At 20.6% G+C, this 12856-nt stretch overlaps 1 protein-coding gene across 12 annotated transcripts in view; it reads right to left on the bottom strand.

The window, feature by feature from the left end:
- LOC122508484 (nephrin-like) overlaps positions 1-12856 on the bottom strand; it is a 403257-nt gene that overhangs the window by 17820 nt on the left and 372581 nt on the right. For all 12 annotated transcript variants that reach the window (XM_043621868.1, XM_043621866.1, XM_043621865.1 and 9 more), the window contains 2 exons: positions 6592-6780; positions 847-1026 (listed from right to left, as the gene is read on the bottom strand). In XM_043621868.1, the coding sequence (XP_043477803.1) occupies positions 847-1026; positions 6592-6780 (369 nt within the window). The remainder of the gene's footprint in view (positions 1-846; positions 1027-6591; positions 6781-12856) is intronic.

The raw sequence follows: 12856 nt of genomic DNA, 5'->3' as shown, positions 1-12856 counted from the left end.
GAATTAATGAATCCATTTTTTTTGAAAATGTAAGCGATAAGTTTCATTGATTTGAAAAAAAAATTTTTTTTTTTATTTAAAAATACATAACGCAGATTAAGTTTACGTCATAGAAATCTAAAACAAATGAATCGTAAATTAATGAGTTTTTATACATTTTTTTTTTAAATTCGAAAATTTCCATAATTTGAAAAATTTGCTTAACTGTAAAAAAATAAAATAGGTAACTTGAAAAGCAGACAAACTCTAAAAATAGAAACCAAAAAAATCCATTTTTAAATCTTTTATTTCCAAATTGATATGTAATTATAATCAATAATTAAGAAATTCAGTTTTATTAAATTAATAACTATAATTGAATACCTAATTAATTAAATGTTTAAATAATTAATTGCATAACTTAATAACTAGTTAAAAAATTAATTACATAATTAAATAACGAATTAAATAATTAATTACACAATTGAATAACTAATTAAATAACTAATTAACTAAGTGATTGAATAATTAATTAGATAATTAATTATATAATTAAATAACTAACTAAATATTAATTTACATAATAAAATAACTAAATTATTAATTGTATAATTAAATTATTGAATACATAATTATAAATAACCAATTAAATAATTGAACAATTAATTAAATAATTAGTTATTTTATTATTTATTCATACACTTGTTTACAAAATAATTAATTATTTAATTAATAAAAAAAAAAAATTAAACTGATTATTATTTTTTTTCTTTTTTTAAATATTGTTTTTTTTCAAATAAAAATAAGACAAATTATGAATTACGCAGTTAATTAATTAAAAAAATAAAAAACGTAAAATATACTTACAGAAAACAGATAATTTCACAGTTGCTCTCATCGGTCGTTCAATTCCAATGGCAGGATGTCTCGCTTCGCAGGTATAACTCATTCCATCATCTTCGGGAGTTGTAACAATAGTTAATGATCCAGTTGTATCGAATTTCATTGGTTTTTTCTTATTGCCCTGATCCTTTAGTATCTCTTTATCTGAAAATAAATTAAATAATTTAGAAATACTCGTAAAAATTGGAATAAACGACAATTATAATAGTAAAAAGAAAAATGAAAAAAAAAACAATTGAAAATTGCCAATAAAATTTTATTGTCCAACTGAAAGTTCTTTTCCAGAATTTCTTCTTCTCTGATCAATATCTTCTTTTTTAATTTTATTTCAATTTTAAATTCAGCTGTTTCATTGATGAAAAATTTCTTCTTTTTTTTCTTCTCAAAAATTACCTTTTGATTCTTCTCTTTTATAAGTAAAATAATTTATTAATTAAATATTAATAGGACTCAAATTTATTTATTATTATTTATTTATTTAAGTAAATAATAATTATTAATTAAATGTTAATAAATTTTTTCGGTAAAATTAATGGGACTCAAACTTATTTATTATTTATTTATTTAAGTAAATATTAATTATTAATTAAATATTAATAAATTCTTTCGGTAAAATAATAAATAAATAATTAAATAATTATTATTTAATTAAATATTAATTAATAATTAAATATTAATAAATTCTTTCGGTAAAATAATAAATAAATTCGAGTCTCGCTTATATATGGTAATAAATAAATTTTTAATTATTACAGTCCCGTATTTTATTGAACAAAATAAATAATTATCAAAAAATTACAATATTGAAATAAAGAAGTAAAAATACGAAAAATTTGTAAAGTTGTTTTTTTTTGGAGATGAAAATAAAAAAATCGTGTAAAAGCACATTTAAGGATAAATGTGAAAAAAACACAACTTAAAATCAGTTGTGAATTATTAGAAAAGCTATAAATTTTAAGAGGAGTGCTTGTAACGTGTGTTCTGTAATGGGAAAGTTTAACGTACAACAGAAAACAGTTGTTAGAATGGGGGGAGGGGGGACACCACTTAAATCTCAGCTAAAAGCCTCCGGGCAGAAGCTTTTACTGGTTTTGTGCATTTGTCCCTTCTTTTATATCACGATTCGAGACGAAACTCCAAGGGCCATCACAATCTAGCTTAAGAATTTCAAAAATCGCATGACGAGAAAAATATTTACAAACAATTTCACTTTCTCTTCTACTTTTTCTTTTTTATTGAGAAAAGGGAAAAATAGAAAATTTTCGCCAACAAAAAAAAAAAAAAAACAAAAAGGAATTGGATTTTTTATTTTTAAATTCATTTCGGAAAAATTTATATTTACAAAGTGTGAGAAAAAAATTCGAAAATTTTTCTTTTTTCATTGAGAAAAGAAATGAAAATTTTTTCACTCCAAAAAAGAAAAGAAGAATTTGAATTTTTCTTACTAAATTCATTTCGGAAAAATTTATTTTTACAAATACAAAAATACAATACAAAAAATTCCGAAACGAAAAATTGAAGTTTCTAATTTTTATTCATAAATTTGTTTTTGAAAAATTTCTTCTTAAAAAGTGTGAAAAAAATTCTCAACTGAAAAATTGAAGAATCTTCTTATTTCTTTATTGAAAAAAAAAAAATTTTCCACTCAAAAAAAAAAGAAAGGAAAATCTAATTTCTATTCATAAATTTATTTCTAAAAGATTTAATTTTACAAAGAGGGAAAAAAATTCGTAATCGAAAAATTGACGATTCTTCTTCTTTTTTTTCTCGGTAAAAAAAAGAAGAAGAAGAATCTTCAATTTTTCAATTTAGAATTTTTTTCCCATTTTTGGAAAAATAAATTTTTTAGTAATAAATTCTTTTTTATGAATAAAAATCAAATTTTTCCGTCCTTTTTTGTAAAAAAAAAAATATCCTTTCTTTATTTCGAGAAAAAATATATTTTTAAAAGATGTGAAAATAATTCCCGATTGAAAAACTGAACATTGTTCTTTTTTCTATTCAGAAAAAATGATATTTTCCTACTCGAAAAAAAGAAGAATCTAATTTTTATTCATAAATTTATTTCTGGAAAATTTTTATTTAAAAAAATTTCCAATCGAAAATTTGAAAATTCCTCTTTTTATTATTTTTTTTATTGATAAAAGAAAGAAAACAAGCGGAAGAATTTAATTTTTATAAATTTATTTCAAAAAAAATTTTATTGATAAAAGAAAAAAACAACGAGAAGAATCTAATTTTTATAAATTAATTTTCAGAAAAATTATTTTTAACAAAATGGGAAAAAATCTCCAAAGGAAAATTGAGAATTGAAGTTAAAACAAGAATCAAAATATATAGTAGAAGAGTCGAACAAAATTTATTTTTTTCAATGTAAAATATTTGAACTCAGTTTTTAATGTTCATATATAAGCAGTTCTTCGAATTCTCTTTAAGTTTTTAACTCCCAATAAAATAAATCATTGATATAGGTTTTTATATGTAGATAATAAAATATCGCATCGAAAAGAGACAAAACTGAAAGTTTCTCATATAATAGTGAAAGCTAAGCTTGGCAAAAATAGATTGCTCTATTATTTCTCAAAGCCAACTAAAGTAATTTCACGTATATCTAATTTAAAGCTCGAACGCCGTAGTGGAAAAATCAATAAAAAGCCGAAAAAGAAAAAAGCGATGAGTATGATGAATAAAAATCCAGCTGCACATATCGCGAGTTATATATATATATATATATATAGTATGATAAAAAAAAAGAAGAAAAGAAAAAAAATGAATAGGAATTCTATTCTATATCCTAGATCAATTGGTCGGCACGTAAGTCTGGCTCGCTTCCAGAGTCCAAAATCAACTTTTCCCTTTTTTTTTCTCTCTCACTCTTCCTCTCTCGCCTCTCTGATACTATATACATTGCAATCGCTGGTCATCTCTTGGGTCGAATTAACTCAAGCCAGTGGAAATCCACGCCATTCGTGTTAATGAAACATCAAAAGAAAAAGTATTACTAGTTTTAATCTTTTTTCCCTCTCACTCACTCTCTCACTCTCTCGCTGTCGAAGATTTTCAGACGTAAGTTGTTTTTTTTAAGAGAGAGAAAAACCGCACAAGTAAGAAGCCAAGCGTTCAATGATATCGTCTGGAAAACTGTCGAAGCGAACAAAAAATGAAATAAACGTGAAAATTATAAAATGATGGGAAATTCTTCGTTTTCATTAATTTCCGGAATTTTTTTGTTCCTTTTCTTTTTAATTAATCAACAGTGAATTTAATTAAAATTCGAACTATTTATTTATTAATCGAGTTTATGAATTTATAAAAAATCGATTACTTCTGTCTGATAGGAAATTGTTTTAATAAAATACTAACTTCTTACTACTTTTTTTTAAATAAAATTATCAATTTCAAAAATAATAGAATTTAGAAATTTTCTTATTTAAATTTTTGTTGAAAACACTAAAAAAATTCAATTTTGGAGAGAAATTACAAATAATTGCAGAAATTCAATTATTTTAAAGAAAAAAATAAAATTCTTATAAAATTCAACTATGTTCAAAATTTTAAAAAAATTCTAGTAAAAATCCAAATTATCTTTATAAATAACAAAATTCTTCTGCAAAATTCAATTATTTTCATAAATAACAAAAAAATTCTTGTCCTACTTTCAATTATTTTCAATCATTTTTCTAATTTTAATGATTTTTAATATCTACTATTTTAATAAAATTTTGCAAATATAATTCAATTATATTTTACGATGTTATTTTGTTTGGATTTGTAATTTTATAAATAATTACAAAATTATATTAATGTATTTTTTCTTAAACAAAATAAGATCTCACTAGAATTCAATTATTTTCAAAAATTTTTTAATAAAATTGTATGCAAACATTTAATTATTTTTAAAAATAATTAAAATTTTACAGGAATTCAAATTTTTTGTTGAAAACACTAAAAACATTCAATTTTGGAGAAATTACAAATTTACAAATAATTGTAAAAAGTCAATTATTTTCAAAGGAAATAAAATTCAATTATGTTCAAAATTAAAAAAAAAAATTTCTCGTCAAATTCCCAATTATCTTTATAAATATATAAACAAAATTCTTCACCAAAGTTCAATTATTTAAAAAAATGTGAATAAAATTCTTGATTTAATTTTAATTATTTTCAAAAATTTTTCTCATTGCAATGATTTTCAATATCTAGTACTATTTAAATAAAATTTCTCAAAAAAGAAATTCAATTACTTAAAAAAAATTTTAAGCAAACATTTAATTATTTTCATAAATAATAAAAATTTCACAGGAATTTAATTATTTACAATTTTTTTTTTTATAAATTCCTTCGCAATAATTCAATTATTTTCATAAAAAGGATAAAAAGTAATAAAAAATAATTTAAAATTCTAGAAAATAATATTTGAATTAAAAAGATGAAAATAATTTTGATAAAGTTACAGTAACAATATTCTTATAATATAAAATAATGATTTTATCTCTCGGGCATTTTTAATTATTGGAAAACATGAATTTTAATAAAAAAAAAGAATTGTTTATTAATACAATAATAATAATTATAATATGATAAAAAAAATAATGGTAAAAATTATTTTTTTTTTATTATAAAGAGTAGGTAAGTGTCCATAACTCTCTACAACAGATAAAAATTATTTCAACATTCTTATTATTATAACTAAATACCTATTAATTTCTATTATTATTAACATTTTTTTGTTTATTTAGGTATTTTATAATATTTTATGAAAAAGTTACCATGAATATTAATTTTTTTAAGGGGAGGATACACCTATATTTTTAACTATATTAAAGAAATAATTTAAATATTTAACAAAATTATTTTTAAAGTAATTTTTTGTGTGGTCATAAAATAAAATCGGTCAGAAAATATTTTGACCCTTTTTGAATTTTTATTTTTTTTAAAAATTGGTAGATTTTGAAATCCATTCGTAATTTTGTAGAAAATATGTTTTTGAATCCACAAGAAAATTTCCAAATAAAAAAATTGATTTTTATAGCATTTTTTTGAAAAAAAATCTGTTTTTAGGCTAAAAAATACAATTATTTTTTTATTTTTTTTAAAGAAAATTCATTTGTTTTTTTTTCTTACTAATTTCAGATCACAATTTTATCATAATTTTTTTTGTATTTTTATTTTTTATATATAAAATAATTATATAAAAGCACAAAAAAATATTTCGTTCACTTGAACGTTGAAAAGTTTAGAAAATAATAAATAGAATAAATAGAATGTATAAAAAATGACCCAAAATGATAGTAACTAAAAATTCGAAATTTGAATAAGTAAAAATAAAAATGTTTACTAATTTTAATTATTATAGTGATGGAATTTTAGCTTCTGAATTAGTTTACTAATAAATAGTAATTTCTACTAATTATTTATTAGAGTAAAATTTACTATTTCAAAAGCAACAAAATCAGTCACTAATTCAAATTAGTAAACATTTTTAATAATTGAAATTTAGAGAGTAAAAAATAAAATAATAGTAAGTAATAAAAAATGTAATATGTTTAAATAATAAACAATATAAAGAAAATATATAAAAAAATATAATAAAAACTATAAATAAATAATAATAAATAATAAATTATCCATGTAATAATTTAATGAATAAAAAAATAAATTATCAGGAAATAAAAAAAAAAAAGTAGAAAATATTTATATTTATCTTACCATCCGATACTGGTATAGGGTCGACGTTGATATCGCCTCCTTTGATTGCAACATTTTCTCGATACCAAATAATAGTGGCAGCTGGTTTAGCCATTCGTACCGCGCACTCCAGTGTTAATTTATCTCCGGCTTTTATTTCTATTTTGTCCAAATGTGGATGACTGCTAATCTCAACTATTTGAGGGGGAGCTGAAAAAAAAATTCACTCATTAATATTCAATTTTTTTTTTTCAAAATTCTCAAATGCTTAAAACTAACGGAAAAATTACAGTAAATTATATATTAAATATTTAATTAGAAGTTTTTTATTTAAAAAATTATTTACGGAAATAAAATAAATAATTTTTTCTCTTAATAAACAATAAAAAAATTGTTCTCGCTAGATAAATAAATAATGAAAACAAAAACCTTGACATTTTACAGTCAGAAAAAAATCAGTTTCTTTTTTTTTTTTTTTGTTTCTTTTTTTTGAAGAGTCGACTGATATCGATTTCGTATGGGCCACAAGTAGTGTAAGGGGATTTTAGTCGGGCATTGTATGAGAAAATTGAAACAGGGAAAGCAAATTCGTGTTTTCTTTTGCCCGAAACTAAAACAGATTACCTACAAAGGAAAACTATTTCCCTTTACTGCTTTCTAAAAAATAAAAAAAAAAAATAAATTAAAAAAAAAATCCTCTTCATTCGATTTGCAATCGAATCAGTAGTATTAAATCCATGTGGTCAGACGCTTATAAAATGCGTCGCTAAAAGGAAAGAAAAACCAATACAAAGGAAAAAAAGTGAAAAATACTATAAATACTTTTATATAAATTAATTTTTTTCATTTTTCTATTTTTTAAGTATTTAAGTATTTTTTTATAAAAAAAAATTACTATAGTTTTTTTTCCAAATTTATAATAATAGTTTTTTTTATAATTTTATTATAAAAAAATAAAAAAAAAAAAAAATTAAAAAATTAAAAAATTAAATTAAATTAAATTTTTTTTATAAAATTTATAAAACTTTTATTGTAAGAAATCTTTATATTCGAATAAAAATTTCAATCAGTTTTCTATCAAAGACACAAGTGATAAAATTTTAATTGTAATCATACAATTTTCGTTTAATTAGAAAAAAAGTTGTTTTGAAATGTCGTTCCTGTTGTTGATTGTATAATTTCCCCATTTATGCTTTCTTTAAACGAACCTGTTATTAGACACATTAAACTTCAAAAAAAAAAAAAAAAACAAAAAAAAATTACTTTCATAATGAAATCCGGTCCGGAGACTTGTTATAATTGAGATTAATTTAGTCCTCCTCTGTATATTTCTGCACAAAAAAAATTATTAATAAATAATGCGAATTACACCCAAATTTTTTTTTAACAAATTTTTTCTTTATGACAGAAAAATTTTTTTATTAGTTCGAAAATTTTATAAGTTATTTTTGATTTATAATTTAAAATTATTATTACAACCATTATTATTAATTTTTATAATAATTATTATTATTATATTATTATAATATTTATATTCAGTCGACTCTTGATAAAATTGAATACCAAGGAGCATAGAAAAAAATTAATTTTTTGAGAGTTTTATTTATATCAAATATTTCAAGTATTAAAATTTTATCAAAGCACCAAAATTCAATTTCAATTTATTCAAAGTTTGATTATCGAGAGCTGACTGTCAATTTTTTTTTATATTTATAATTTTATCCTATAAAATATTAACAAATAATATACAATAAAATAAAAATTTAATACAGTCAACTCTCTATAAATAAATTTTCGAGAAATAAAATTCATCAATAAATTGAAGTTGGTTTTTTTTTTGAAAAATTTTCGATACCTAAAATATTGGCCAATTTTTTAAATAATAATTTTCTTTATAAAATATTTATAAGTAATGAAAAAAATTAAAATATAATACAGTCAACTATTTGGTAATTTGAATTTCTCAAAAAATTGAAGTTTGTTTCTGGTGTATTGAAAAAATTTTGATTAAAATATTGAATACTTGAATTTTTTCTATGGTTTTTAAAATTAAACTTTATCGAGAGTCGACTGTATTGTAAACTAAAGGGAAAAATAAATAAGAAATAAAATTTAAAAAAATAAAATAAAATAGAAATAATTTATAAATGAATTATAAACATAATAATTATAGTAGCTCAATATATTATTTATAAAATAGAATATTTAATATTGTTAATAATAATAATAATAATAATAATAATAATAATAATAATAATAATAATGATAATAATGTTTATAATCCTAATTTCTTTTTTCAAAATTCAATTATTCTGCAACAAATAGTCATTAAATTTGATTTTCTCTCTGATTAGTTGCCTTGATTCTTCATTACTTTTTTTCTATTTTCACTTCTTTTTCCTTATCTTCTTTCAATTGGTGTATTTTTTTTCATTTACTTTTTCTCTCATTTCTTTTTTCCTCCCTTCTCATCCTCCTGCTTTCTCTTTCTTCGTTAACTTCCATTTTTTTTCTTATTCCCTTCACAGTTGGAACTTTTACATTTTTCATCAGTGAAGTATTCTGAATATGCATTTAATTACAACATTAAATAAGTAACTTTCTTTGTTAAAGCAAAAAAAAAAAAAAAAAACTGCGTAGACACAAAGATATTTTCTTCTCTTTGAAGGAGAAAAGAAAATTTCGAAATAATTGAAGAAAGAGTGCAATAATTTCATTTCGTTTTTTTACCCTCTTCTCTCTGTGTGTTTTCTTTAAAGTTTCCTTATATACAGAGGAGGGTACGAAAAAAAAATCGTTTGTCTATTTCAAATAAGAAAATGAATTAAAAAAAAGGAGAAATAAAAAAAAATTTCTTTCGACTCTTGTTTGTTTCAATAGAAGTCCAGTAAATTAATGGTTACTGGGGGATGTACTTCACTCTCATTCAGACAAATGATCTTTTCCAATTTTCTCATTTTCCCTTAAGTCATTCCTACTTTGTCCTTTTAGCAAAATAACTCCTTGGAGAAAAAGAAAGAAAGAGAGAGAGAGAGAGATTCATTAATATATTTTTCTTCCCATTTCTCAAATGTTTAAATTTTACACAATTTCCACTGTCTATTTATTTAATCAACTGATTTTTATTAAAGAAATTGCAAAATTACATTGCGAGTGAATTTAAAGGGAAAAAAAATAAATTCTCAATTTTTTAATGTTTGAAAAAAAGTGCAACAGGCAGAAAATGTGGAATGAAAAAAAAATGACTAGACTAATAATTGTTATTTTCTCGATTAGGTATATACATATATATATGTAAAATGTCGTGGAAATAATTTTACTTTTTGGCTTTAAGCCAGAATATGACGTGTGGTAGTTATAACGTACAATTTTTCTTTTTTTTTTTTTCGTTTTTTTAATGTCAAACATTACACTGGCTACTAAAAAGCCAAGAGAGATAACGAGCAGAAAGCTTAACGCGTAAAATTATTTTATGGATTTCAGCTACATCACCAGTGGATTTTTTTTTATAGCCTAAAAATTTCACTCGATCGGAATAAAAAACTATGTTTCATGGGGGAAGAGATCATGAGTTTAAAAAAGAAAGTTCATAAAACACGAAATTCACTTGAGTTAATTACGAGGGATAATTGTTAATGAATTTTGTAAAATTTGAATTAAAAAAAAAAAAAAATTTTACTCTTCAAATGTGCTATTAATTTTTTTTTTTTTATTATTTTCTAATTTTTAATTAATTTTTCCATTTTCTTCTATAATTTAAAAATAAACATTTATTGGTAAATTATTTTTTTGAAATTTCAAATTTAAATTTTATTGAAATAATTATTTCTATTCTGTTTTTTTTTTTGGGGGGGGCGGGGGAGGAAGAGAAAAAAATTATTTAAAATTCAATTTTTATTGAAATAATTATTTCTATTCTGTTTTTTTTTTGAGGGGGGGAAGAGAAAAAAAAATGTAAATAGAACTTTTTTTTTGAGGGGGGACTAGAAAAAAAATTTAAATAGAATTTTTTTTTTGAGGGAGGAAGAGATAAAAATGTAAATAGAATTTTTTTTTGAGTAAAAATTGTTCCACTTTGGGTATATTGTGCACTTGTATATCGTTTTTGTGTGTATGTAATAAAATTCATTCTCATTTTCAAGTTTAAATTCTCACCAGTTCACCGGAACAGTTTAAATTTGATGTCAGTTTCTCCAAACCAGTAGTCACGTTATCCAAAATGCAATGGTTATTCAAGAAACTCATTTTCAGCATATTCTGAAATCGCCTGCGGTTTTCATATTGTATAGTGTATTTTATTATATAAAACGAATATCCTAGCGGAGAGTTGATTCTCAATTCTCTAAAGGCGTTATTTGCATTACATTATACAAATAATATTCTCTTTTGTAATTATAAGTAATTTAAATAATTAATATTTCTACTTTCTTTAATTACTTTCCGCTTTTTTCTAATTTTCGTTTTTTTTTTTTTTGTTAATTTTATTAAATTTTAGTTTTTGTTAAATTGAAAATTTTTTTTCAGTTTTTCTAATTCTTTTTTTTCCCCTTTCTTTAAATTCATTTTTAAATCATTAATGTTTTATTTTATTCAAAAAAATTTCAGACCTGCATTATTATATCTAATAAGTAAAACTATTTTTACTAAAAAAAAAAGAAAGAAGCAAATTGTGTTTCATTGCAGGATAAAAGAATTTTTTCATAAAAGTTTTAAGAAAAATTCTCTTGAAACTATTTATCTACGTTTATATTTGTGAATTCTTGAACATTTTTGCACAATTTTTCCCCCCTGAATTATTAGTTATTGTATTATGTATTTCTATATAATAAATATATGATATAAAAAATAGAGAAAATTCTAAAAGATATTTACAATATTAAAAGATAGAAAAATAGATTTTTATATAAGAATAAGAACGAAATTTTAATTTAAAATTTTAAAAACATTTTCCTTTAAAAAAAATGAATATGACAGAAAATTCATCATATATCGTAAAATTTTATACGTATATATAAAGTAATAATAAAGACGAATTTTTAACCTGTTTTGTAGCTCTATTGGAAAATTTTCTTACTATCAGAATTATATATATGAAATTCCAATATTTCCATAAAAAATTTATTACTATTTTCGAATTATTACGATATTATTATTATTCCGAATATTGTTACTTTTTTGAATAATAATAATAATAAAAATTATCATTATTATTATTATAATTATTATTATTATTATTATTATTACTATTATTATATAACCATATTTTATTTTCGAATAATAATAGGTAATAATTTTTATTATTATTTAATATTGTATAAAAACAGTGTCAAATTTTAATTCAAGAAATTATTTATAAAAATAGTAAAAAAATCTATATTTCATTAATCCAATTTTCTTTTTTTTTTTTTTTTTAAAGAATTTTAGGAATATCAGTCATTACATAACAACTATGACAAATCAATATTTGGCTCATACGGGAAACGTGGAATTTCATGTGATATTTTCATGAAATAATGTGTGTGTGACAATAGCCACAATTATTCAGTAAATATTCAACAAATTTTCCATTAATTTTTCGAAGCGTAAATAGTTGGAAATTTAAAAATAATTCGTTCATTACACTTGTTATTAATTCACATAACTGTGTAATTAGTCATGTAATCATAAGCAATATATTATTCTATATGGAATCTCTTCAATTTATAATTTTAAAACTACCTGCTCGAATTTAAATTATACGTCGTAAATATTTGAGTACACAATTTTTTTTTTTTTTTTTTTTTTATAAAAACTTTTTAATATTTACTATAATAATATATTGTTCTTTGTTTTAGAATTCTTTCAAGAAACAAATTAATACCTATAATTATAAATTACTTTTAATAATGATTAAAATTTTAATTAATATATGTAAATATAAATGTAAATACAAATAAAATACAAATAAATACAAATAAAATATTAATATAAAATATAATAGAGATTTTAAAAACATTTAATAGCTATATGGGGAAAAATATTTTAACTTTTAAAAAATAATAATCATAGTAAACAAAAAAATTCTAAATTGTTTCCGCACTTTATTTTTCTCCGTAAATATAATTTTACATATATGTATATTTTTAAACAAATTGCTCTTAATCTAAAAGCTCTTAAATTTCTTTTTTTTATTATTTTTATACCATTTTTTTTTTAAATATTTAAATAATTTCGAAATATTTTTCACGGTATATTTATTTAGTTTAAAAGCCATCAAATGTCAAAGCTTTTTGAAGTTTAAATTTTC

Source organism: Leptopilina heterotoma, unplaced genomic scaffold, assembly GCF_015476425.1.
Source record: "Leptopilina heterotoma isolate Lh14 unplaced genomic scaffold, ASM1547642v1 Lhet_54, whole genome shotgun sequence".
In the NCBI taxonomy this organism is placed as follows: domain Eukaryota; kingdom Metazoa; phylum Arthropoda; class Insecta; order Hymenoptera; family Figitidae; genus Leptopilina; species Leptopilina heterotoma.
The sequence above is the reverse complement of the archived record's forward strand: the minus strand, read 5'-3'. Positions and strand labels throughout refer to the sequence as shown.